Genomic DNA, 24,531 nt, shown 5'->3' with positions numbered 1-24,531 from the left:
AGCGCTTATTTTTTAGGGTTAAGCTGAGACTGTTTAGTTTAGAGTGGACAAAGATGAGTTGAGCCTCTTTTATGGCTCCTTTGTGGAGAGTATTTTGACTTCCTGTGCTATAGCCTGGTATTTCTCACTGTCGGTGAGCAATAGAAGTAAACTGCATGAGAGTCAACATGTCAAACAAGATGGCTGAGCAGAAACAGAACTGTATGACGATGACCTGCGAGTCCCGATTGGTGAGGAAAGGGCAGGCAACCATTAGAGAGAACCATTATATCCTCTATTTACTGCATATGAGCTGTTACCATCAAGCAGGCGGTATAGCCAGCCCTCCGAACCAATCAGGCTCGCGGGTCCTTTGTGCCAACCAGTATTATAAGGCTGAACAAGCTGTGATAGGCCACTGGATGTGCATTCCTGACATGCTGTACACAGATGTGTGGATGTTGTTGAAGTGTCCTGTCGCCTGTCTGCCATTGTATTGTATGGCTATGCACTGTACTTGTGCTTGTACTGCTGTTACTGTTGCTGTTGTTATTGTTGCTGCTGTCGTCAATGTTTACTGTCTATTGTGACTGTTGTTGTCCGACTGCTGCTGAAAAGCACAAACCAAATTTCCGAAAGGACAATAAATATATCTATCTACACATTATGGAATCTGACCCTCCTGCATGAGAAGAGTAGCCGCGATCACTCTCTGGATGGACTGCTAGCACCCTCTGCTGGCTGTTTGGGATACTGCATGTTGGCAGCCCAGGCTAGAGAGTGAGAGAGAGAGAGAGAGAGAGATGGATGGATGGATGAAAGAGAGAGAGAGAGAGGGATGGATGGATGGATGGATGGATGGATGGATGGATGGATGGATGGATAGATGGATGGATGGATGGATGGATGGATGGATGGATGGATGGACGGAGTGTGGGGTGTTTCAGCAGTGGAAAAGTACAGCAGTACAGAGTGTGGAGCCATCCTCATGATTGTGCCGTGTTGTTGCCTTGTGTCCACAGAGGATGTGTTAACCAAGGACGCGGGGGAATGTGCAATATGTCTGGAGGAGCTGGTGCAGGGAGACACCATCGCCCGCCTGCCCTGTCTCTGTATCTACCACAAAGGGTGAGACCCCCTCCATCCATCCGTCTGGGGATCTATCCTAGCTTCATGGTTCATCAGTTGTAGGACTCATATTTCTGTTTTTCTTTCTTTCAACTCTCCTTCTTTCCACCTCCCTCTTGCTCTCTCTCGCTCTCTCTCTCCCTCTCTCTCTCTCTCTCCCTCTCCCTCTCTCTCCCTCCCTCTCTCTTTCTCTCTCTCTCTCTCTCTCTCTCCCTCTCTCTCCCTCTCTCTCTCTCTCTCTCTCTCTCTCCCTCTCTCTCTCTCTCTCTCTCTCTCTCTCTCTCGTTCTCTCTCTCCCTCTGCCTAACAGCTGTATTGACGAGTGGTTCGAGGTTAACAGATCGTGCCCGGAGCACCCGGCAGACTAAAGGGCATCTACTTTTTTTTTCTTTTTTTTTTTGCACAGGTAAGCCTATAAGCTTCACTCTCTAAAACTTTAACAGCCTCTTCTGGGAGAACGTCTATGAATTTCTGCTTTAGAGTTCCTCGTGAATTACAAAATAAAAACGATAGTTTTGTTATTCAGAGAAGTTACTGCTCTTTTTTGCTTGGTTGCGATAGCAACACCTTAATTGAGCTCTCTGTGGTTCATTTCTCGGTTGTGTTTCTCCCTATAGGGTCCTCACTCCCTAGATGACAAAGTGATCTGCTCCAGTGACAACAGACAACAATGTGAATCCCCTCCCCTCTTCCGTTGCCAAGGAGACTGCTGGACACTGTGACTCTGTGGGCAGTGCGGGAACTGACCCGCCTACTTTCCAAACCCCCCCCCCAACCCCCACCCCGCCTTCTCCCCAACCATCAAGTACCATGGTGTGCCAAAACTCATTAAAGCAATCTTCAGGGATACACCTTTAATGATGATCTGTTTCCACTCACACACAATCACCTCCTGCATCTTGGCAGATACACACATACACATACACGCACACACTCCAGACTGGCAGGCAGAAGACACAAACAGACAGACATACAGGCACACACTCACATACACACACACACATACAGACACCCCTTCCACTTACAGTCAGAGGTTGGGGGAACGCTCTTTTGTTGCACAACTATTCAGTCAGGAAAATGCTGTTGGTCTGAACACACACGCGCGCGTGTGGGCACGGTGACATTGACGGCACGGCAAACAAACCACTTTTTGGACGTCCCCTCAGCGATCAAGCTCCCGTGATTGGCTGAGCTCCAGTGCTGCTGATGTGTTATTGGACGGCAGATCCAGGCCTCCTTCCTGTCCGTCTCAGCTGATTGTACGCCAGGAGGACATTCTAGGGGGAGGAGAGAACGTGTAGGGGGAGAGTGACCATCCCCCTCTGTCTCTCCGCATCTTCCTCCTCCTCCTCCTCCTCCTCTTCCTCCACCTCCTCCTCATCACCGACCGTGTTTACCAGTGCCTTCACTTCCTGATACTAAGGGCCTAGGGGAGGCGGGAGAACGGAGCGGTGCAGTGTGATTGGTGGGGGACAGCGGGGGAGGCGTAGTGTGATTGGACAGCGGGGGAGGCGGAGCCTGCTTTTTCCTACCCCATCCCTCGGGGTTGTCTTCACATGGACAGAGACGCTGCATACAGACAGACAGACCCAGCTGAATGTGACCCCCCCCCCCCACACACACACACACACACACACACACACAAGAACAGAACCCTGGCTCCCCCACCAGCCACAGATTAGAAGTGCCCTGCTATACGCTACCCCACCACTGGATGGCACCCTCTCTTCTCTCTCCTCCAACTAACAACAACCCCTTTTATGCCTGCACGGGCAGCACGGTGAACTGCGCTGTGATAAAACCTGGGCTCTGTCTTGACTCTCAGGCACCTCTCCAGAGTCTCTTCTAGTTTGTAGCAATATCCGTCTGGGATATGAGGCCCTGTGTGCTGACCCCAGACGTCCACCTGGAGGGCCCCTTCCTGGGCCGGGAGCGGCCCCTCCCCAGGGCCTCCACAGTGGGTGCTGTATATAATCAAGCCTTTTACAGGGTTCACACTTTCAGCCCCTCTCATCTTGACTTTCAATCATTATTTATCATGATTTGTATCAGTTAAGCAAATTATTTGACTATACATGGGCAGATTTGACATCATGCTGTGGTGTTTTTTTTAAAGATCTTATTGTGTGTGATGAAGAAGGAAAAAATGGTAACAGACAGGCCTTAGTTGAAAGACAACTAGCGGTTTCATTGTGTTTGTCAGTCAGTGTTTATGCAGTACAGTAGCTGCCTGCTTAACATTGGCACACACTGACTCCCCAATCCCAAACGTTAGGAAACCACTCACCAGCCTATGAGGATATTAGTAGGACAGCGAGGAGAGATAGTGGGAAAAGGCCAGGAGGAAGACAAGATGGCTCTTGGATCATGTTAATGAGTCATTAATGAGTCACACGCCCTGTGACAACTTAAAGGAATAGTCTACTTAAAATATCCAAGTTCATCAAATGTTTGTAATTTCTAGATGATGCCGATAGTACTGAAATTAATCTTGAATCTACTGTACTTGAGTAGATCGAGAAAGTATATGGTCCTTTTCCGCCATATCTACAAAAGACCGCTTTAAAGACAAGACAAATTGCTAAACTTTGACCTTGGAGTAGACTATCCCTTTAAGCTTAGTTTATTTTGCACATTTCAATACCAACTCATTCAGCGTCCACTCTCTATACAAATGTTTAAAAAGGCCTTGAGACTTTTCTCTTTAAGGGTTTGAGAGCTTTCTAAGGGCACGCTGCTAGCTGAGGTTTAGATAAACCTCTTTAATGTCAGCTTTGATGTGAGGACAGAAGGAATTAGAAGAGACACTTTATAAACAAGAATTTTACAATCAACGTGTTGTATTCAATCTCACCAATGTGTATGACGACAGGTCCTTGGTCATGATGAATTATTTATATTGGATGTCTGATAACTGATGCACCTCTGAGAACTAGTCATGGCCAGTTGACCCTTCCTTGGCAAATCAATATTGATTAATTAGGAGAGTTGAGTATTAAGACTGTAATACAGCTATGCTAACAATTGTGTTATGTTGGTTACTGGGTGGAGGCTTTTAATAGTATCAGACCCAAGTAACTAAGGTTTCTTTGTGTCAACTGTGTCTCTAAATTCTGTTGATTCTCCACTTTCAGCAAGGTTACAGTTGATAGTGGTTTCCTCTTTGTCAGAATGTAACAAAGTTGGGTTCACATCCCCTTTTTTGCACAGACAAAATGAAAGGAGAGGGAAAACATTATGATCAGCCCTCTCTTGTGACCCAAACTGTAGCTTATCGATTTATCTTGGCTCAGGGTTGTGAAGCATCCCATATGTGGTATCTCCTGAATTTGAGAGAGTGTGTAGCACAGACTACAGTACCAGCCAGGACAGCCTTATATGAGCTATGAGAAGTGAAGCACCTTTTGCCCCATCTTATGGTTGTGGTCTGGGGTTTTTCATGGGGTGGGTGGGGGGTACATGGCCATTGTATGTTCAACTTTTGTCTGTTTTGCTGCTTGTTTGACGGTTGCCAGATCTGAGCCCATTATCAATCCAAGTGGATCGATCCTCTATCCAAATGTATCTTTTTTTTTTTTTTTTTTTAACGTTCAATATTTAATTGATGTTTGTAGCAGTCAGTCACTAACAGACAGATTGGTGGGCTGTGTGGAAGGACTCAGTCATCTCATCAGGTGGAGCTATACTTGATGTTGATTTATGATGTACAGCATAGTATGTACTCAATAACAGTTAGAATAATGCTTTATGGAAGCACCTGCTTGAATTAAAAGTGGGTCGTTTTGGTAATGGTCAAGAGAGATTGAGAGTTTATTTTTGGTTTTGCATCCCAAGGTACTTCTGTAACAGTACAGTAAATTCCTAGAAAACATTTCATCTTTTTATTTCAGGAGATTTATAGACACACAGTATATGTTATAACATTCCATTTATGTAAAAATATGTACAGAAAATGAAATTAAAAGAGTGAATCTTTTGAAGGCTTTGTGTTGAAGCTGGTTCTTTAAGCTCTATAAGATTGAGGTAACTTGAGTTTACTGAAATATCTCTCTTTAAGAAAATACTCGCTGGGCCAAAGCACGGCTGTAGGAAGGGACTTTCAGGTCAGTGCTACAAATCATACAGCATACATCATGTTGATAGTTATATCACTACCAGTACATTGCTAAAAAATAAAAAAAATCCAAGCATACAAAAAGCATACGGTTGCGAGACGCACACTCTCTTTATAGATCGGACACATCCTTTGCACCCATGTACCTGCAGAACGGGCCTACCAGGCCCAGGGGCCCAAGAGCCCAGGGGGGGCCCTAAGCCTGTGCCCTGGGGCCCATTGTATCATAACCCGCCTGTGGGTGCTGGCCATCGCCCTTAGTGGAAGCGAAGCCGTCCCTCTGCCTCAAACTGCTTCTCTTCCTCTTTACACACACGGTTTCCTCTCACACTGTGGGGACATGATCACAGACCACACACCCTAACAAATCAGGAAGGGGCCATGCCAACAGCAGCATTTATTGGAAATTATGATAGATAATTCTAAACACCAAAAAAGTGGGCAATTGCCCTTAAAAAATTGTAGTACTGCAATTTATTACAAAAAAATAAGAAGCAGGTATTCATTCATGAACATTTCAGTCTAAACAGTATGTGATATTCCCTAAACTGACAAAATGTGCTTCAGTAATGTCTCACCAGATCTCTTTGAGTGTTGTGTTGTGTTTGAGGGCCTCAGACAGGTGCTTCATTCCATCCACAGTCAGCTGATTACTGATTAGCCTGCAGAAAGACACAGAGGCAGGTCACTTGAATCTGCCCCAAAACACTGACAGACTGCGATTCTGAAGAAAGAAAACTGTTGTGTATTCTTTACCACTGAACATGTAAACACTAAGAATAACGTGTGTGTGTGTGTGTGTGTGTGTGTGTGTGTGTGTGTGTGTGTGTGTGTGTGTGTGTGTGTGTGTGTGTGTGTGTGTGTGCGTGTGCGCGCGTGTGCGCGTGTGTGCGTGCGTGCGTGTGTGCGCATGCGTGTGTGTGTGTGTGTGTGTGTGTTCATGTGTTTGCATGTCTTACCACAGGTGAGATAGTCCAGTGTCGGCCCTGATCAGCTCTGCCAAGCCTGGTGCCACTTCATCTGACAGTTCATTTTGCACCAGCCTACAATAACATAATACACAATAACGCTGTCTTAAAAAGTGGAAGTACACATTTTAACAGACTCATCTACAGTTACAGTGTCTAATGAGACACCAATACTGTCCTACCAGAAGATTCTGAGGACAGAGTTTTCCTTCAGTGCTTCCACCAAGCTTATCCCTCCCTCTGAGGTGATGCCATTGGCTGAGAGGCTAAGGGTGAGAGGGCAAGATGGCTTTTATAATCAAAACAGACTCTATTATTCTTCTGAGAAATAGTAAGGAGTGTCATATCACCTCAGGGTTTTGAGACTAGGGTGATGCCTCAAGGCGTCCGCAAATGCTCTGGCTCCCTCATCACCAATGGTGTTTCCCCACATACTAGATGAACACAGCACATGTATATTTTAGCACCACTTCACAGTCATAGGAGCCAATTAACATACTTTCACATCTCTTAGTGTGTTGGGTCCATTCTACATACTCTACATTCCAAACAGACCATGTTTACTTAGAGGTTTCTTACCCAACATCTAAAATTGATGTGCTTTTCTGAATGGCCTGGGCCAAATACCTCCCACCCACACTGGTGATCTTGTTCTTGCCAATCCTGAAGACAAACAGAGTAGCTCAGGGAATTATCATTACACCATAGGTAAATCATAGCACTTACAATAGATGTTTTACAATTAAGATGCATGGAATTAATACAATATCAGGAACCATACTTGACAATGCGTAATTTTGGACATTCTTCAATGATTTGAGCTACTATTTGGGCTCCCACGTCTGTGATGAGGTTCTGGTAGAGTCTGTGAAAACAATCAAAAAATAGGTACAGTAGTCATCTCAACAATGTACATTCAGGCTTAATACCTGCCTTTATCCTTTCTTTACAAAGGCACTCAGGCCCATAGCTCTCTCTGAAACGTCACCAATATGGTATGGCACCATTTTCTTTGACAGAAAGAGACTCACCCTAATACCTCCACCACTTTGTGCTTAGTCAGCTCCTCACCCAGCACTTCCATGCTGCTATCGGAGATCTGATTGACACACAACCTGGGGGAAACCAGTTGGACATTTACAGTAATTGTCCGTTTTACAGGTTCTGTGGTAAAGATAAAGTAGTAGAATTGTGGTTGTGCCGTCCTTACCTCACCACCGTCAGGTTACTGAAGGAGGGTCGGAGCTGCTTCACACCATAGTCGCTGATGTTGTTATTGTCCATGTCCAACGCGAGTGTCTTACGTCGATACTGGAGCACGAAGTTCAGGGCGGTGCAGTCACTGGAGGACACGTTACAGTAGCCCAGCTTAATGTAATCTGCAGTGATACCTTTGGCCGTCAGCTGAGCTACATCTTTATTTCCCATCTCAAAGATGCACCTCAGCATCCACAGGAAGTTGGGAAGGACGTGCACCTTGCTTCCCTCGCTCTCCGTGCTGTGGAGAGGCAGGCCTCGCAGGTGGGACCTCGCGCTGGTGGAGAGGTAGGACATGAGGATGGCCCGTTTCTTCTTCAGTAACACCGGAGATGCCATGTGCTCCAACAAGCCCGCGTTGGGCTTGGACAGCAGCCCACACAGGAAGAGGTTGACGAACTGGAGGTGGTCATTGCTCCTGAAGGGGTCTTTTCCCCTGGCCTTGGTGGAACCACTGATACAGGAGGACAATGGAAGGCAAGATGTGCTCTTTGTCCGGCTGCACTCTGTGAAGAACCTGAGGATGGAGCTCACCGCCGCCTGCCCCTCCAGCACCAGGGAGAAGGCTGCCAGGAAAGACTGCAGGGTGACATGGAGGAACTCAAACATGGCGGCGCTTCCACAGGCGTTATAGTGGCTGACGGGGCGTAGAAATCCCATTCGCGTGTCTTCCTCTGTCAAACCACAGGACTCAACCTCGTCCTGGCTGAACACACTGCCTCCTCTCTCTGTTCCTAGCAGGGCCAGCTTGGCAAAGGCTGCAAGAGGCCTTAGTCCGGCCCTGAAGGTGTCATTCGTGCACATGCACTTGGTGCTCTTCCTCAGAACGCCCGGGGGAGGCAGTACCGAGCGGCTAAGGAAGACCTCGGACAGTAGGAGGAAGATGTTGGTGAGGGTGACGCAGGCCTCCGGCAGCTCAAAGTTATCATACATGGAGTGCAGGTGCTTGAAGCTCTTGAAGACGATCCAACAGAAAAGGGGGATGGAGCAGAGGCTGCAGAGGTGGGGGCTAGCCTCCAGCTGAATGGAGACAAGATCTCTTTGCTCCTGCTCCTTGAAGTGCAGAGCGGTATAGGTGTGCAGCTGGGCTGGGGAGAAACCCCGGAGGGCCACCCTCTTACGGATCACCCTGGCCTGAATCTCTGTACCCGTCCGAGCCGTTAGAATCTTCTGGGAGCCCTTGAGAAGTTTCCCACAGAGCAGGTTGATAAGCACCAGGAGAGGGTGCGTCTTCTCCTCAGGTGAGACCACCTCAGGCATGTTCACCAGGTCCAGGTCACCCTGGATCTCATCATAGCCGTCAAAGGTGAAGAGAACCTTCTCTGGAAAGCGCAGGATGTAGCCAAACACCTCATCGTCCAAGTCCTGGTCAGGGTAGCAGTTATGCTTGAAGAGGAGGTCTCTGAGGGAGATCCCGTCCGTCTGCCTGAAGGTGCTGAACATCCTGCAGCGGAACTTGAAGAAGAACATGGCATCCTTCTGGAGCTCTCTCTTGGACCACAGGTTCTGGAGCCTCTCAAGGAGGAGGGATTTGCCCACCCCAGCGTCCCCTGTCACATAGACGGTTTCGGCCAGGGAGTTGAAGACCCCCTGCTCCCCTAGGAGCTGTTGCAGGCTCTCTAGGTAGCCCTGGCTCTCATTGCGCTCACTGAGCAGCTCCATCAGGGTATCTGTGTAGACCTCTTCCAGGAGGGTCTCCTCTCTCTGGGCATAGGAGGTGATGAAGCGCGTATCCCGGCCGAGCTCATGCCTCAGCTTCTCACAGTACTGGCTGACTGAGGGCAGAGGAAACTAGAGGTTACAGACAAGAGTTTCCCAAACACAGACAGGAACATTTTCATGATATACTTCTTATTCAGTCATCCGTGGATAATATTGCATAAAAGAGTTGTTTGACAGTAGTAGTTTGGCATCATAGGCCCTGTTAAAAGGATATTTACAATCCTATTCAATGGTCCGTATAAACATTTGGACATAGTTTACACTTGAGATATTAGTGCTACAGTACACAATGCATCTCTATGGAAATACAATGGATCATTATCCATTACCCTTTGCCCATGGGCATTATGGCTGAAACGATTCCTTGAGTAGGCTATCTTGAATAACCAAAAAGCATTGATGCAAATTTCTTTGCCTCGAGGCTTCATTTAATCCATGTAGCTTAACTATAGTTCACATAGCTCACACCACGCACTATGCGCTTGTGGACAGGTGTGAAGAAGACACGGCGCGGGACCAAACAGAGCAGAATCCAGGCACTGATTGTGTCCAGGAAGTAGAATTAAAAGGCTTAATTAATGTGGCTAAATCATAGGCCTATAGTGCTTAAAAAGCCAACATGTATCGACCATCTTCAAGACACGGGGCGCAGATTGGAAAATGTAAGAGAGAAAATAGTGAGAAGGGAAGAGAAGAGACAGAGAAAACAACTGAAAGTGTCCAAAGTTTGGGATCATTTCAAGCTTAAACAAAATGAAAACGCTGTAATGTGTCTTTGTAGCCTCAGGGCTGCCAAGCACATGCATTTCAGCCTTCTCACGCTCACACGCCAGACCTCACGCAGAGAAATGACCAATTCCTAGAGAGAGACGTCGTCTTGGGCGGGGGGGGTGTCCCTAAGTTAGCAAAGTTTTGCTCAAGAAAATAACCACAGAAAATAACGGCTTGATCCAGGCTTCAACTTCTTCAAGCAAGCTAACTTGCACGATGTTATAGCGAAAATCAGCTTCAGAGATTACCTAGCTAACATTAGCTTAAAGTCAAAGGTCTATGTAGCAGGTTGTCATGGAGACACATCTACAGTGTAACATTAGTGACATGGATGTATTAATACTGTAGAACATTAACTAACTAACTAACATTAGGATGTATTAATACTGTAGAACATTAACTAACTAACTAACATTAACTAACAGTTAGTGGGCTAACTGGTTAGCTTGCTAGCTGGTTAGCTTGCTAGGTAACTAGCTTAGCTAGCTAGCCCGCTAATGTTACACTACAATAGCCTATATGCCTCTATATTATAACAATCAGCTACATTGAGGGGGGGGGTATCTGCAGTGCAAAGCTATCTGGTAGCCTACCAAAAGCAATGCAAAAGTGATGCTTCACCTCTTTTTTCAGTAAAAAGCATTGTAATGGCACAAGACCTTCATAAAGGGAAAAAAATATATATATTGTATCCGATTACTCGATTAATCATAGGAGTAATCGGTAGTATACTTGATTATCCTACTAAACTAATTGATAGCTGCAGTCCTAATGGGCATGTAGGCCTACTGTAGGCCTATATGCCCATAGAGATTAGAGATCCATTATGTACTTAGCTATGACATGCGATAGGCACTAAAAGCCTATCTCAAGAGTGCAAAATCTGTCAAAAAATATTATTGATTGACCTAAACCTGCCCAGCGTGTGTTTCAAATTCCTCAGAACCAACACTGATTGGCGCGATTGTTTTCTGATCTGGAACAAACGGATCTGGAGAGTATTCAGACTGATTCGCAAGAGAAACAGAATGTGAGCTTACAAAATCAGAATGGTCTCATTAGGCTAGGCTTATGATGTATAAATACCAAACTACTCTTTTAGATTGTAAATGCAGCTCGATGGGCCCTATTTTCATGCAATATTTCTTGCCTCCGCTGAGTTAGGTGTGCTATGAACACGCCCCAAACTCGCAATTTTCAAACATCTTCATTGCGCACAAAATTCGTCCGAGGCGAGAAATATTATGTTTTTGACAGACAAAACTTAGCCTTTAGCATTTAGCCCCAGCATGAAAATAGGGCCCCATGAGTTTACATACTTACTAGGGTCTGTGTTTACCACTGGTATCTCCCGTATGAAGTCTGGTGGCTGGTAGTTGATCTCTTTCAGCCATGGCTGGAGGTCTATGTAAGCATCATATACTTTATAGAGAATGTATACGAAGTACTCAGAGGCCGGTTCCCCTTTGCTTTGGACGAGCTCCAAGATTTTACGCACCTAAAAAAAAAATATTATAAAGTATTATACCGATTCAATCATTAAACATTATAATGCATACTTGTTACTATTTACTTTACAATAAGTATGCCAAGAAATTTGAATTATAAAATTTGAATTATTAAGTACTATAGTGATTCTATACTAACAGGCGCTTTAACATTATCACTGTATGTGGATACATCATACAGTAGGTAATTCACAGTTGACAGGCTGGGATTGGGCTGACCTTACCTGGTCTGCTTTGGTGACTGTGCGCTGCACAATTTCAATCTCTTCCAGACACAGAAATCCACTTTTCAGCAGGTTATCTAGGATACACTGTGTGCTCTTCACCTGAGAGACCAGCAGCTCACGGTGCCAGGTGAGGAGCTGCACGGTCGACAGATTCCCGGTCGGTTCAGGAGATCGGAGATCCATGCCCATACAGTGAGTAGCTGCAGAGAAAATGGAAAGAATTGAAATGTTTTGTAAGAGTAATTAAATTCCAATTAAAATCCAGCTCTCCCGATGCCGAGGCTTGGGTCAGTTGTCTCTTCCTCAGTAAATCAATAGCAAGTGATTAATAGAATTAAGAATTAAAAGTGTAGCACAGCTATGCTAACAATTGTGTTATGTTGGTTACTGGGCGGAGGTCACAATCCCAAGCGTCATGTCTGGAGGAAACCAGGTGCCACTCGTCACCTAGCCATCGCTTCAGTGAAGCATGAACTGAGAGGATCGAGGGAAAGATGAATTCAGCAATGTACAGAGAGACCCTTGATGAAAACCTGCTCTAGAGCGCTCTGGACCTCAGACTGGGGCGAAGGTTTGCCTTCCAACAGGACAACGACCCTAAGCACACAGCCAAGATAATAAAGGAGTGGCTTCGGGACAAGTCTGTGAATGTCCTTGAGTGGCCCAGCCAGAGCCCAGACTTGAACCTGATTGAACATCTCTGGAGAGATCTGAAAATGGCTGTGCACTGATGCTCCCCATCCAACCTGATGGAGCTTGAGAGGATCTGCAAAGAAGAATGGGAGAAACTGCCCAAAAATAGTATGCCAAGCTTGTAGCATCATACCCATCAAGAAGACTTGAGGCTGTAATTGCTGTCAAACATGCTTCAACAAAGTATTAAGTAAAGTGTATGAATACATACTGTATGCACATGATATGATATGACTGTTTTATTTGTAATAAATTTGCAAAAATTTCCACTAAAAAACATTTTTCTCTTTGTCATTATGGGGTACTGTGTGTAGAATTTTGAGGAGAAAATAATTTTATCAATTTTGGAACTAGGCTGTAACAAAATGTGGAAAAAGTGAATGGATATGAATACTTTCCAGATGCACTGTAATAACACAAGATAGTGACAGCAAGGATGTATAATACAGCACCACAAGATAATGGAAAAACTGTCCCTGAGCCTACAAGTCCAGACCTTAAGGCTGCGATACCGTTTGCGAGACAGCACCAGCTGAAACAGGCCATGGTTGGGGTGGTTGGGGTCTTTTATGATTCTGCTGCCGTTGCTCGTACTCTTACTGTTATAGCTCCTCGATGGAGGGGAGCACACACCCACTGATGTGTTGGGCAGAGCGCGTTACCCTCTGCGCTTTGCGGTTGAAGGCAGAGCAATTCCCATACCACGCTGTGATGTTCCCAGTGAGGATGCTCTTGTGCCTTTGTAGAAGGCCCGTATGATCTTGGGCTCCATGCTGAACCTCTTCAGCTGTCAGAAAAGGCGTTGTTGTGCCCTTTTCACCACATGGCCGGTATGCATGTTCTAGGTTAGGTCCTCAGTGATATGGAAACTGAGGAACTGGTTGCTGACTCTCTATAGAAGACCCATTGATGGTGATGGGGTCCAGCCTCTCTCCTCTCCCTCCTGTAGTCCACGATCAGCAACTTGGTCTTCGCAACATTGAGAGAGAGGCTGTTCTCCTGGCACCACTGGGCATCAGGTTGTCAACCTCTCTCCTGTAGGCGTGTCATCGTTTTTGGTAATCAGGATTATTACCTTTGTGTCATTGGCGAACCATGGTGAAGCTGTGCATGGCAATTGTGGGTGTACATGGAGTAGAGGATTGGGCTCAGGAAACAGTCTGGGGGACACCTGTGTTCAGGATGACAGGGGCATAGGTGTTGGGGCCCATCCTCATCACCTGGTGTCAGCCAGTAAGCTCTTAGCCCCATTGTAACCTCTTTGTGCATCCATGTGTAGACAGCTCCTGACCAGTTCCCTGGGTTGACCAGCAGTACAGTATATTGTTCCAGGTAGTAAAGCCTATCCTGACTATTGGTGGTCTTATCCTCTATGCCATGCTCAAAAGCACACATACAATTTATTTACATTTACATTTAATGGTCTAAAATCTAGGGGTATTTCTCTGGCAGGGAGTGAGGCTTGTTTTTGCTGTAAAACCAGGAGGTCAGCAATGTCGTTCTGTCTTTGTATGACAGTTGAGAGGTCACCAGGATGATCCGTAGGGTTTTGATTAGACATTACCTGAGTTGGAGGAATAGATTGACATGTCACTGGTGGGTGAATGGGCTCTGGTGCTTTTGATTGTTGGTTTAAAACCCTTTGGAGTGGAGTCTTTGGAAAAGCACCTAATGGTACAAAGCCAATAGGTGATGGTTCAGGGTCCATAGGAACACAAGCACTTTCTTGGTGGTGATTCAAAATAAGAGTTCATCCCATCTCCTTGGGAATGTCTGTGGGACGCAGCATGGGATTAACAAGCGGCCCCGAAACTCTCTAGGACTTTTAATTTTGTAGCTGAGTTGCCAGGTCAGTTTCCAGTTCAATTTTTTTTGTTTTGCTTGCAATTCAGCCATTTCCAGATCCAGTCAATCGATATCCTTTTTCTTTTGCTGTATTTTAACTTGTCAAACTTTCATTTATATTTTAAAAACCTAAAGGCCTACATAAACTAGAAGCTAAGTCAATAACCATTTATGATGTGCCGAGCATTGTGAAGAGTGCCCTTCCCCTGGTTGCATCGCCATCAAATATTCAGGCAGGGTTCTTTGCACTACAATTTGGCCTTTTAACAGAGATATTTTCAGTGACACCGACTTTGCACAATCCCTAGTCACAGACCGCCCCCAGATAGCTCTGGATGTATCCAACGCAAACAGAAAATTGTGGAGCTGGATGGTAGAATCTCCACACTCCACTCTATACATCAGACTGAACAACTCTTGGACACACTGGTGCCTGACTCGGACGGCAGCTGCCCGCCTCTCAATGACCTACCGATGGCGGCCTTGGGGAGGTCAGCTGGCCTGTGCTTGGAGCACAGCCTAACGGCTCACAAAGTATAAATTAGGCTTAAGCGGTCATGCTCCACCCCTAAGCCCCCGAATCCCTGAATTGTCATCCAGCGCAACAACAGGAAGCGAGGGAGGAACTCTTCCCATGTCGTCTCTTCACCCCCTATGCCTATTCTCCTGGAGAATATCTATGCGGGCCTAAGGGATGAGGATCTCCACCTGGGCTCTCCTGGGCAAAAGAGGACTGGAAGTGTGAGCTGCCCCATCCCCCCCATCGTCTTCGGATCCGGCTGAGCCCCTACCAGCGCCCCCCAGCCGCCCTCCTCGGCGTCCAAGCTCCTTTCTCTTCACTCCTCCTTCACGGTCCCTCACTGCCACGCTGCCCTCTGAGCACCCCTCTGGCTTGGCCAGTCAGCCTGGTCCTCCACCTGGCCGCCATCGGAGAAACCATCCTCCACCAGAGGATCAGAGTCAGGTGCCCTCTCTCCAGCGGCGGTCTCCAGTGCCCCCCGTGCACGTCAAGCTCCCTGCATCTGTGCTTATAGTAGGCTCTTCTATGGTGCACCAAGTTGTAGTTCAAAAGGCTCAGACCTACTGCTTCCCAGAGGCTAAGGTCTCAGACATCAATTCTGTCATTACATCTCTCATTAATGATCATCCCCTGGTCTCATCTGACGTCATTCACGTTGGATCAAATGACATCAGGCTCCAACAGTCTGAGCAGCTGAAGGAGGACTTCAAGGCCTTGATTGCCACTGTTTTGCTGACGGGCAAGACCTGCATCATCTCACTGAGTACAAATATCTTGATTTGTGGCTGGATGATAAACTGTCTTTCAAGTTTCATGTAGACAGTCTAGCCTCTAAGCTGCGGCAGAAAATTGGCTTCCTGTACAGAAACCGTTCTAGCTTTCCTATGTTCAGCAGGAAGAGAATGTTCAAGGTGTCTTCTTATCAGTATTAGACTATGGTGACACAATCTATAGACATGTTTCTTTGACTACCCTGAAACCCCTAGACTCTGTCTACCATTCCGCCCTAAGATTTATTACAGGTGATAGCTATGACACCCACCACTGTGTTCTTTATGATAAGGTAGACTGGTCTCCTCTCTCTTTAAAGCATAACTATCACTGGTATTTGTTTATTTTCAAAGCCATTAATGGTAAACTTCCACCATCTTGTCTCTGTTGGACTGGAGCCTTGGTACCTACCAGACCCAATCAAAAGATCGTTTTAGGGTTCCTCGAGTGCATTCTGAACTTGGTAGAGCTGCTTTTTTCCATGATGCTCCTTATACCTAGAATACTTTACAACAGACTCTAAAGCTTGAGGTACTTCCTTCAATCGCAGAGTTTATGGCTCTTAACATTTGTACTTGTAGCTAACTGTTTTTAATTATTAGTATTATTAGTATTATTAATATTAATATTGTGTACTGTATTTGTTCTGTTATTTATGTATTTGTGTGAACTCGTCAACATTGTAAATGAGGGAAACCTCAGTGCTTTACGAGTATAAATAAAGGTATGAAAATGAACCTTGCAGCATCTTCCTCTGTCACGCCATGTGGTGCCTGACCCATCCCGTACAGTATAGCCTCCCCTGCTGTATATGACGTTTTCACCCGTGTCCATCTGTCCACATCCAAAAGCTGGACCAAGAAAGCAGACCAAAAAGGAAAGGAAAACAAGGGAAACCGCAGATCTAAAGCTAAGAGAAAAATGAATTTCAGCGACAAAAAAAACAACAAAAAAAACCAGCAAGAAGCAGAAAATGTGGTTGTCAGAAAATGAGTTTAAATGCCTGAATGACACTCCTTTTATGCCATATCCGCAGTAGATATTTTCATCAATTGGGAGTTTGTATGACATGGTTCTTCAAGTTCATTAGGCAAAATAACATACAAGGGAATCTGCAATCATTCTGGAATGAATGTGTGGGTGCTCTCTTTCACGGCAATCCAATCTAACAGGTTATGGAATGTTTATGAACTGACTACCTCTCCAGTTTATACATCTCTCTTTTTCTCTCTTTCTCTCTCTTTCTCTCTCTCTCTCTCTCTCTCGGAATGTTATCCTCAAACTCATCCAGTTTGGTTTCATGAGGATGTGTGTTCTATCCATTAAAAGTGTCTTGCATTAGCCTATAATTTGACGGCTTCCCCTCTTTTTTTGTCATGTAGTGTCAAGGTAACAATCATTTGTCAATGTAACAATTATTATTAGTAGTATTATTATTATTATTATTAAAAACAAATAAATAATTACAATAGGCTAAATGATGAATAATATTTTAATTTTGAGTATGTGATTGATTAATTAATTATGTATATTTTAGACATGTTACAACAGTCACTGGCATGTGTGGTATAACAGTGTAGTGAGTAAATAGGCCTACATTTTGCATTTTCAATATTTTCATAAAACCACAACGTTGTTTCAGTAGTTGGCACATTGAATGTTATATAATGCAGCAAATTTGCTATTCCAGTGAGTGGTCATTTATTGAGGAAAATCACAAGTGTAAAGGCTACAACTGCCCCTACGCTCCATCATTCCCGAATATTGAAGTTAATATGCACATTTCATCCATCGGTTACTCATTTCCATTCATCCACTCCATTTAAACGCGCACATGTATTTATTTGCGTTATTGATTTGTTTGATCTAGTTACTCTAATTATTTTCACAGCGATGTTTGGATTTCCATTTCAAAAGTTAATCAAATATTCAATTTAAGCCCACCAGCACTTCCTAGTTTCTGATTATCTAATTATCTGATTATCGCATTGAACAGTCAGCTCATTCACACATTCGCTGTGATTACTCACTGATGACGAATTCAAGGAGTTTCAATCCTTCCTGGTGAGCTGTCCTCGCTGTTCCATATGTGTCCGTTGCGAGGCTTCCCCCCTCTGGCGATTTAATGGCTTAAAACAAATAGCAACAAAAACCGCAGCTTGCAATCAAGTCAGGGTTTTTAGGCGCACTCTAAAGCATAATGAATATGGGTAAAATTGCAACAAAATTATGAATTTTCCTTGAAGTTTAAACATGAAATTCACTGTTCATCATCTTGAGAGAAATAAAGCAAAAACTAAAAAATAACAAAGACACTTTGTATGCGTCTCACTCCATTTCCACCTGTGTGTGGTCAAATCTCCAGGATTGTTAGTACTCCTGCCTACTAGGCCAAACTTTCTGCCACTTATTCTGGAGTTGCTACAGTTCAGAGAAGTGAGCACTAGGGGGGGAGCCATCATACCGCGTCATATAGGCCTTATATTCAATACAACTATTCAATAATATTCATTTGGCTCCAACAAAAGGGCCATAGTTTGTTGTGGTTTCCTCTTTGTCAGAATGTAACAAGGTTGGGTTCACATCCTGATGGGACTTCCCCTTTATTGCACAGACAAAAAAAAAAGAGAGATAGACAAAAAGTATGATCCAAACTTTTCAATGTTGTGATGACCCCTAGCTAATTGATTTCTCTTGGCTCAGGGTTGTGAGTCCTATGGTATCTCCTGAATTTGAGAGAATGTAGCACAGACTACAGTACCAGCCAGGACAGCCTTATATGAGCTATGAGAAGTGAAGCACCTTATGCCCCATCTTATGGTTGTGGTCTGGGTTTTTTCATGGGGTGGGTGGGGGGTACATGGCCATTGTATGTTCAACTTCATCTGTTTTGCTGCTTGTTCATCGGTTACCAGATATGAGCGCATTAAGTGGATTGATCCTCTATCCAAATGTACCTTAGTAAAAATATTTAACTGATGTTTGTTGCAGTCAGACATTAACAGACAGAGTGGTGGGCTGTGTGGAAGGACACAGTCATATCATCAGGTGGAGCTATACTTTATTTATCATGCACAGTATGTGTATTCAATGACAGTTAGCGTATGGCTTAAGGATATAAGCATTTGCTTGAATAGAAAATGTGGGATATTTGGGTAATAATCAAGAGACAAAAGAGAGTGAGAGAGTGTTTATTTTTGGTTCTGCATCCCAAGGTATAGTTCTTCTGTAACAGGCTGACAGTACATGCCTACAAAACATTTAATCTTTGTATTTCAGAGATTTCAGACACAGTATATGTAGACATTCCATTTATGTAAAACATATGTACAGAAAATGAAATTAATAGAGTTAATCTTTTGAAGGCTTTGTGGTGGAGCTGGTTCTTTTAAACTCTAGAAGGCTGAGGTAACTTGAGTTTACTGAAAAATCTCTCTTTAGGAAAAGACTTGCTGGGCCAAAGGGCGGCTGTAGGAAGGGACTTTCAGGTCAGTGCTACAAATCACACATCATGTTGATCGTTTTTATATCACTACCAGTACATTGCTCAAACACAAAAAAAACAGAACACTGCATAGCAGGCATAAAATACTTTTTTTGCATTCCGAGCATACAAAAATCATATGGTTGCACACACACTCTTTATAGATCGGACACATCCCTTGCACCCATGTGCCTGCAGAACGGGCCTACCAGGCCCAGGGGCCCAAGAGCCCAGGGGGAGCCCTAAGCCTGTGCCCAGGGGCCCATTGTATCATAACCCGCCTGTGGGTGCTGGCCATCGCCCTCAGTGGAAGCGAAGCCGTCCCTCTGCCTCAAACAGCTTCTCTTCCTCTTTACACACACGGTTTCCTCTCACACTGTGGGGACATGATCACAGACCACACACCCTAACAAATCAGGAAGGGGCCATGCCAACAGCAGCATTTATTGGAAATTATGATAGATATTTCTAAACACCAAAAAAGTGGGCAATTGCCCTTAAAAAATTGCAGTACTGCAATTTATTACAAAAAAATAATAAGCAGCTATTCATTCATGAACACTTCAGTCTAAACAGTATGTGATATTCCCTAAACTGACAAAATGGGCTTCAGTAATGTCTCACCAGATCTCTTTGAGTGTTGTGTTGTGTTTGAGGGCCTCAGACAGGTGCTTCATTCCATCCACAGTCAGCTGGTTACTGATTAGCCTGCAGAAAGACACAGAGGCAGGTCACTTGAATCTGCCCCAAAACACCGACAGACTGCGATTCTGAAGAAAGAAAACTGTTGTGCATACTGAACATGTAAACACTAAGAATAATGTGTGTGTGTGTGTGTGTGTGTGTGTGTGTGTGTGTGTGTGTGTGTGTGTGTGTGTGTGTGTGTGCGTGTGCGTGTGCGTGTGCGTGTGTGTGCTTGTCTGTGTGTTTGCATGTCTTACCACAGGTGAGATAGTCCAGTATTGGCCTTGATCAGCTCTGCCAAGCCTGGCGCCATTTCATCTGACAGTTCATTTTGCACCAGCCTACAATAACATAATACACAATAACGCTGTCATAAAAAGGGGAAGTACACATTTTAACAGACTCGTCTACAGTTACAGTAACTAATGTACAGTACTGAGACACCAACACTGTCCTACCAGAAGATTCTGAGGACAGAGTTTTCCTTCAGTGCTTCCACCAAGCTTATCCCTCCCTGTGAGGTGATGCCATTGGCTGACAGGCTAAGGATGAGAGGGCAAGATGGCTTTTATAATCAAAACAGACTCTATTATTCTTCTTAGAAATAGTAAGGAGTGTCATATCACCTCAGGTTTTTGAGACTCGGGTGATGCCTCAAGGCGTCTGCGAATGCTCTGGCTCCCTCATCACCAATGGTGTTTCCCCACATACTGGATGAACACAGCACATGTATATTTTAGCACCACTTTACAGTCATAGGAGTCAGTTTCCATACTTTCACATCTCTTAGTGAGTTGGGTCCATTCTACATACTTTGCATTCCAAACCGATCCTGTTTACTTAAAGGTTTCTTACCCAACATCAAAAATGGACGTGCTTTTCTTAATGGCCTGGGCCAAATACCTCCCACCCACACTGGTGATCTTGTTGTTGCCAATCCTGAAGACAAACAGAGTAGCTCAGGGAATGATCATTACAACATAGGTAAATCATACCACTTACAATAGATGTTTTCCAATTAAGATTCATGTAATGAATACAATATCAGTGAAGCATACTTGACAATGCGTAATTTTGGACATTCTTCAATGATATGAGCTACTATTTGGGCTCCCACGTCTGTGATGAGGTTCTGGTAGAGTCTGTGAAAACAATCAAAAAATAGGTACAGTAGTCATCTCAACAATGTACATTCAGGCTTAATACCTGCCTTTATCCTTTCTTTACAAAGGCACTCAGGCCCATAGCTCTCTCTGAAATGTCACCAATATGGTATGGCACCATTTTCTTTGACAGAAAGAGACTCACCCTAATACCTCCACCACTTTGTGCTTAGTCAGCTCCTCGCCCAGCACTTCCATGCTGCTATCGGAGATCTGATTGACACACAACCTGGGGGAAACCAGTTGGACATTTAATTATCCGTTTTACAGGTTCTGTGGTAAAGATAAAGTAGTAGAATTGTTTTTGTGCTGTCCTTACCTCACCACCTTCATGTTACTGAAGGAGGGTCGGAGCTGCTTCACACCATAGTCGCTGATGTTGTTATTGTCCATGTCCAACCCCAGTGTCTTACGTCGATGCTGGAGCACGAAGTTGAGGGCGGTGCAGTCACTGGAGGACACGTTACAGTAGCCCAGTTTAATGTAATCTGCCGTGATACCTTTGGCCGTCAGCTGAGCCACATCTTTACTTCCCATCTCAAAGATGCACCTCAGCATCCACAGGAAGTTGGGAAGGACGTGCACCTTGCTGCCCTCGCTTTCTGTGCTGTGGAGAGGCAGGCCTCGCAGGTGGGACTTCGCGCTGGTGGAGAGGTAGGATTTGAGGATGGCCCGTTTCTTTTTCAGTAACACCGGAGATGCCATGTGCTCCAACAAGCCCGCATTGGGCTTGGACAGCAGCCCACACAGGAAGAGGTTGGCGAACTGGAGGTGGTCATTGCTCCTGAAGGGGTCTTTTCCCCTGGCCTTGGTGGAACCACTGATACAGGAGGACAATGGAAGGCAAGACGTGCTCTTTGTCCGGCTGCACTCTGTGAAGAACCTGAGGATGGAGCTAACCGCCGTCTGCCCCTCCAGCACCAGGGAGAAGGCTGCCAGGAAAGACTGCAGGGTGACATGGAGGAACTCAAACGTGGCGGCGCTTCCACAGGCGTCATAGTGGCTGACAGGGCGTAGAAAGCCCACTTGTGTGTCTTCCTCTGTCAAACCACAGGACTCGACCTCCTCCTGGCTGAACACGAACCCTCCTCTCTCCGTTCCCAGCAGGGCCAGCTTGGCAAAGGCTGCAAGAGGCCTTAGTCCGGCCCTGAAGGTGTCATTGGTGCACCTGGTGCTCTTCCTCAGCAGACCCGGGGGAGGCAGCGCAGAGTGGCTGAGGAAGACCTCGGACAGCAGGAGGAAGATGTTGGTGAGGGTGACGCAGGCATCCGGCAGCTCAAAGTTATCATACATGTTGTGCAGGTGCTTGAAGCTCTTGAAGACGATCCAGCAGAAAAGGGGGATGGAGCAGAGTCCGCAGAGGTGGGGGCTAGCCTCCAGCTGAACTGAGACAAGGTTTCTGTGCTCCTGCTCCTTGAAGTGCAGAGTGGTATAGGTGTGCAGCTGGGCTGGGGAGAAACCCCGGAGGGCCACTGTCTTACGAATCACCCTGGCTTGGATCTCTGTACCCGTCCGAGCCGTTAGAACCTTCTGGGAGCCCTTGAGAAGTTTCCCACAGAGCAGGTTGATAAGCACCAGGAGAGGGTGCGTCTTCTCCTCGGGTGAGACCACCTCCGGCACGTTCACCAGGTCCAGGTCTCCCTGGATCTCATCATAGCCGTCAAAGGTGAAGAGAACCTTCTCTGGAAAGCGCAGGATGTAGCCAAACACCTCATCATCCAAGTCCTGGTCAGGGTAGCAGTTATGCTTGAAGAGGAGGTCCCTGAGGGAAATCTCGTCCGTCTGTTTGAAGGTGCTGAACATCCTGCAGCGGAACTTGAAGAAGAACATGGCATCCTTCTGGAGCTCTCTCTTGGACCACAGGTTCTGGAGCTTCTGAAGGAGGAGGGATTTGCCCACCCCAGCGTCCCCTGTCACATAGACGGTTTCGGCCAGGGAGTTGAAGACCCCCTGCTCCCCTAGGAGCTGTTGCAGGTTCTCTAGGTAGCCCTGGCTCTCATTGCGCTCATTGAGCAGCTCCATCAGGGTATCTGTGTAGAGCTCTTCCAGGAGGGTCTCCTCTCTCTGGGCGTAGGAGGTGATGAAGCGCGTATCCCGGCCGAGCTCATGCCTCAGCTTCTCACAGTACTGGCTGACTGAGGGCAGAGGAAACTAGAGGTTACAGACAAGAGTTTCCCAAACACAGACAGGAATATTTTCATGATATACTTCTGATTCAGTCAGGTGTAATTACTTGGATAATATCGGTTAAAAGATTGGAAATGCAGCTCAGTGAGTTTCTGTCCTGGCCCCATAGTGGTGGAATGAACTCCCCACTGACGTCAGCACAGCAGAGTTGCCCATCTTTCGGCACAGATTCAAAACTCACCTCTTCAAGAAGAACTACCAGGATCCAACCTCTAAGGCATCTATTGTATTTATATTTTACTAGTCTTGCACTTTGGATTTAACACTATATTATGCTATTGGTCATTTGTTTAGAAAGGAGATGCACTTTTGAGTTCTGGTGAGTAGTGGAGACTGACGTTAAATGCAATTATTGTCAGTGGCTTTGGATAAAAGCGTAATCTAAATGGTTCTAATAAAATTTAAAATGTAACATACTTACTAGGGTCTGTGTTGACTACTGGTATCTCCTGTATGAAGTCTGGTGGCTGGTAGTTGATCTCTTTCAGCCATGGCTGGAGGTCTATGTAAGCATCATATACTTTATAGAGGATATATAAGAAATATTCACAGGCCGGGTCCCCTTTGCTTTGGACAAGCTCCAAGATTTTACGCACCTAAAAAAAATAATGTAGTGCTATAGTGATTCAATAAATAATGAATGACGTGTTATAGAGATTCAATCAGTAATCACTATAATGCTGGAATACTTATTACTATTTACTTTCCAATGAGTATGCCAAGAAATTTGAGTTTTTGATGTATGTGGATACATCATACAGTAGGTGATTCACAGTTGACAGGCTTGGATTGGACTGACCTTACCTGGTCTGTTTTGGTGACTGTGCGCTGCACAATTTCAATCTCTTCCAGACACAGAAATCCACTTTTCAGCAGGTTATCTAGGATACACGGTGTGCTCTTCACCTTAGAGACCAGCAGCTCACGGTGCCAGGTGAGGAGCTGCACGGTCGACAGATACCCGGTCGGTTCAGGAGGTCGGAGATCCATGCCCATACAGTATAGCTGCAAAGTTGCCTTTACTGGAATTCAGAATAGCATTGAATGTAGAGAAATTTGAAAGAATTGAAATGTTTTTGTAAGAGTAATGTAAACAGCTTGAAGATAATGTAATGTGCCTGTTGTGGAATTAAAATCCAAGGCCAGGTTTACCCCAAGGCCTAGGTCAAAATTAATCATACATGATGTCTACAGTCAGCAATACTACTGATTTAAACCTCACTCTACCAACATATAGACCAAGACTCCAAGAATAAACTACTGGAAGAAACAGCCATCATAGCAAAATGTAAACTTTTTCTTCTCAAAGCGTTATTAGTTATGTACTTAATGTCATCTGAGGATTTAAAAAAAACTGATTTACTGTTAATTTGCATATTGTGTAAAATGAAAATATATACTTTTATTGTCAATCTATAGAAACTGCACTGGCCTCTGAATCCAAGAAACTGCTCATTCCACCAAAAAGTGTGATACTTGAAACATTTTATTTCCACCTACTAAAACTGCA

The 24,531-nt window shown here is 45.1% G+C and overlaps 3 protein-coding genes across 3 annotated transcripts in view; 1 reads left to right on the top strand and 2 right to left on the bottom strand.

Moving 5' to 3' along the window:
• Nucleotides 1-2,504, top strand: part of znrf2b (zinc and ring finger 2b) — a 63,704-nt gene extending 61,200 nt beyond the window's left edge. Inside the window, exons 3-5 of the mRNA XM_084442652.1 lie at nt 1,002-1,107; nt 1,418-1,513; nt 1,725-2,504. Of these exons, the coding sequence (XP_084298778.1) occupies nt 1,002-1,107; nt 1,418-1,475 (164 nt within the window). The 3' untranslated portion in view covers nt 1,476-1,513; nt 1,725-2,504. The remainder of the gene's footprint in view (nt 1-1,001; nt 1,108-1,417; nt 1,514-1,724) is intronic.
• A 2,974-nt stretch (nt 2,505-5,478) lies between these two features.
• On the bottom strand, nt 5,479-11,857 carry LOC311312466 (nucleotide-binding oligomerization domain-containing protein 1-like; the record flags this gene model as incomplete). The annotated part of the gene is made up of 11 exons (XM_084442428.1): nt 5,479-5,551; nt 5,800-5,883; nt 6,181-6,264; nt 6,372-6,455; nt 6,540-6,623; nt 6,769-6,852; nt 6,971-7,054; nt 7,221-7,304; nt 7,400-9,221; nt 11,263-11,437; nt 11,672-11,857. 11 exons carry the CDS (start codon nt 11,855-11,857, stop codon nt 5,479-5,481), a joined length of 2,844 nt encoding a protein of 947 aa, XP_084298554.1.
• A 7,433-nt stretch (nt 11,858-19,290) lies between these two features.
• nod1 (nucleotide-binding oligomerization domain containing 1) lies at nt 19,291-24,011 on the bottom strand (the record flags this gene model as incomplete). The annotated part of the gene is made up of 11 exons (XM_084442427.1): nt 19,291-19,363; nt 19,612-19,695; nt 19,929-20,012; nt 20,130-20,213; nt 20,298-20,381; nt 20,527-20,610; nt 20,730-20,813; nt 20,980-21,063; nt 21,154-22,969; nt 23,443-23,617; nt 23,826-24,011. The coding sequence occupies 11 exons, from the start codon at nt 24,009-24,011 to the stop codon at nt 19,291-19,293; spliced, it is 2,838 nt and encodes a 945-aa protein (XP_084298553.1).
• Between the last annotated feature and the right edge of the window lie 520 nt (nt 24,012-24,531).

The sequence above is a fragment of the Borostomias antarcticus genome, assembly GCF_949987555.1.
Source record: "Borostomias antarcticus genome assembly, chromosome: 8".
Lineage (NCBI taxonomy): Eukaryota > Metazoa > Chordata > Actinopteri > Stomiiformes > Stomiidae > Borostomias > Borostomias antarcticus.
The sequence above is the reverse complement of the archived record's forward strand: the minus strand, read 5'-3'. Positions and strand labels throughout refer to the sequence as shown.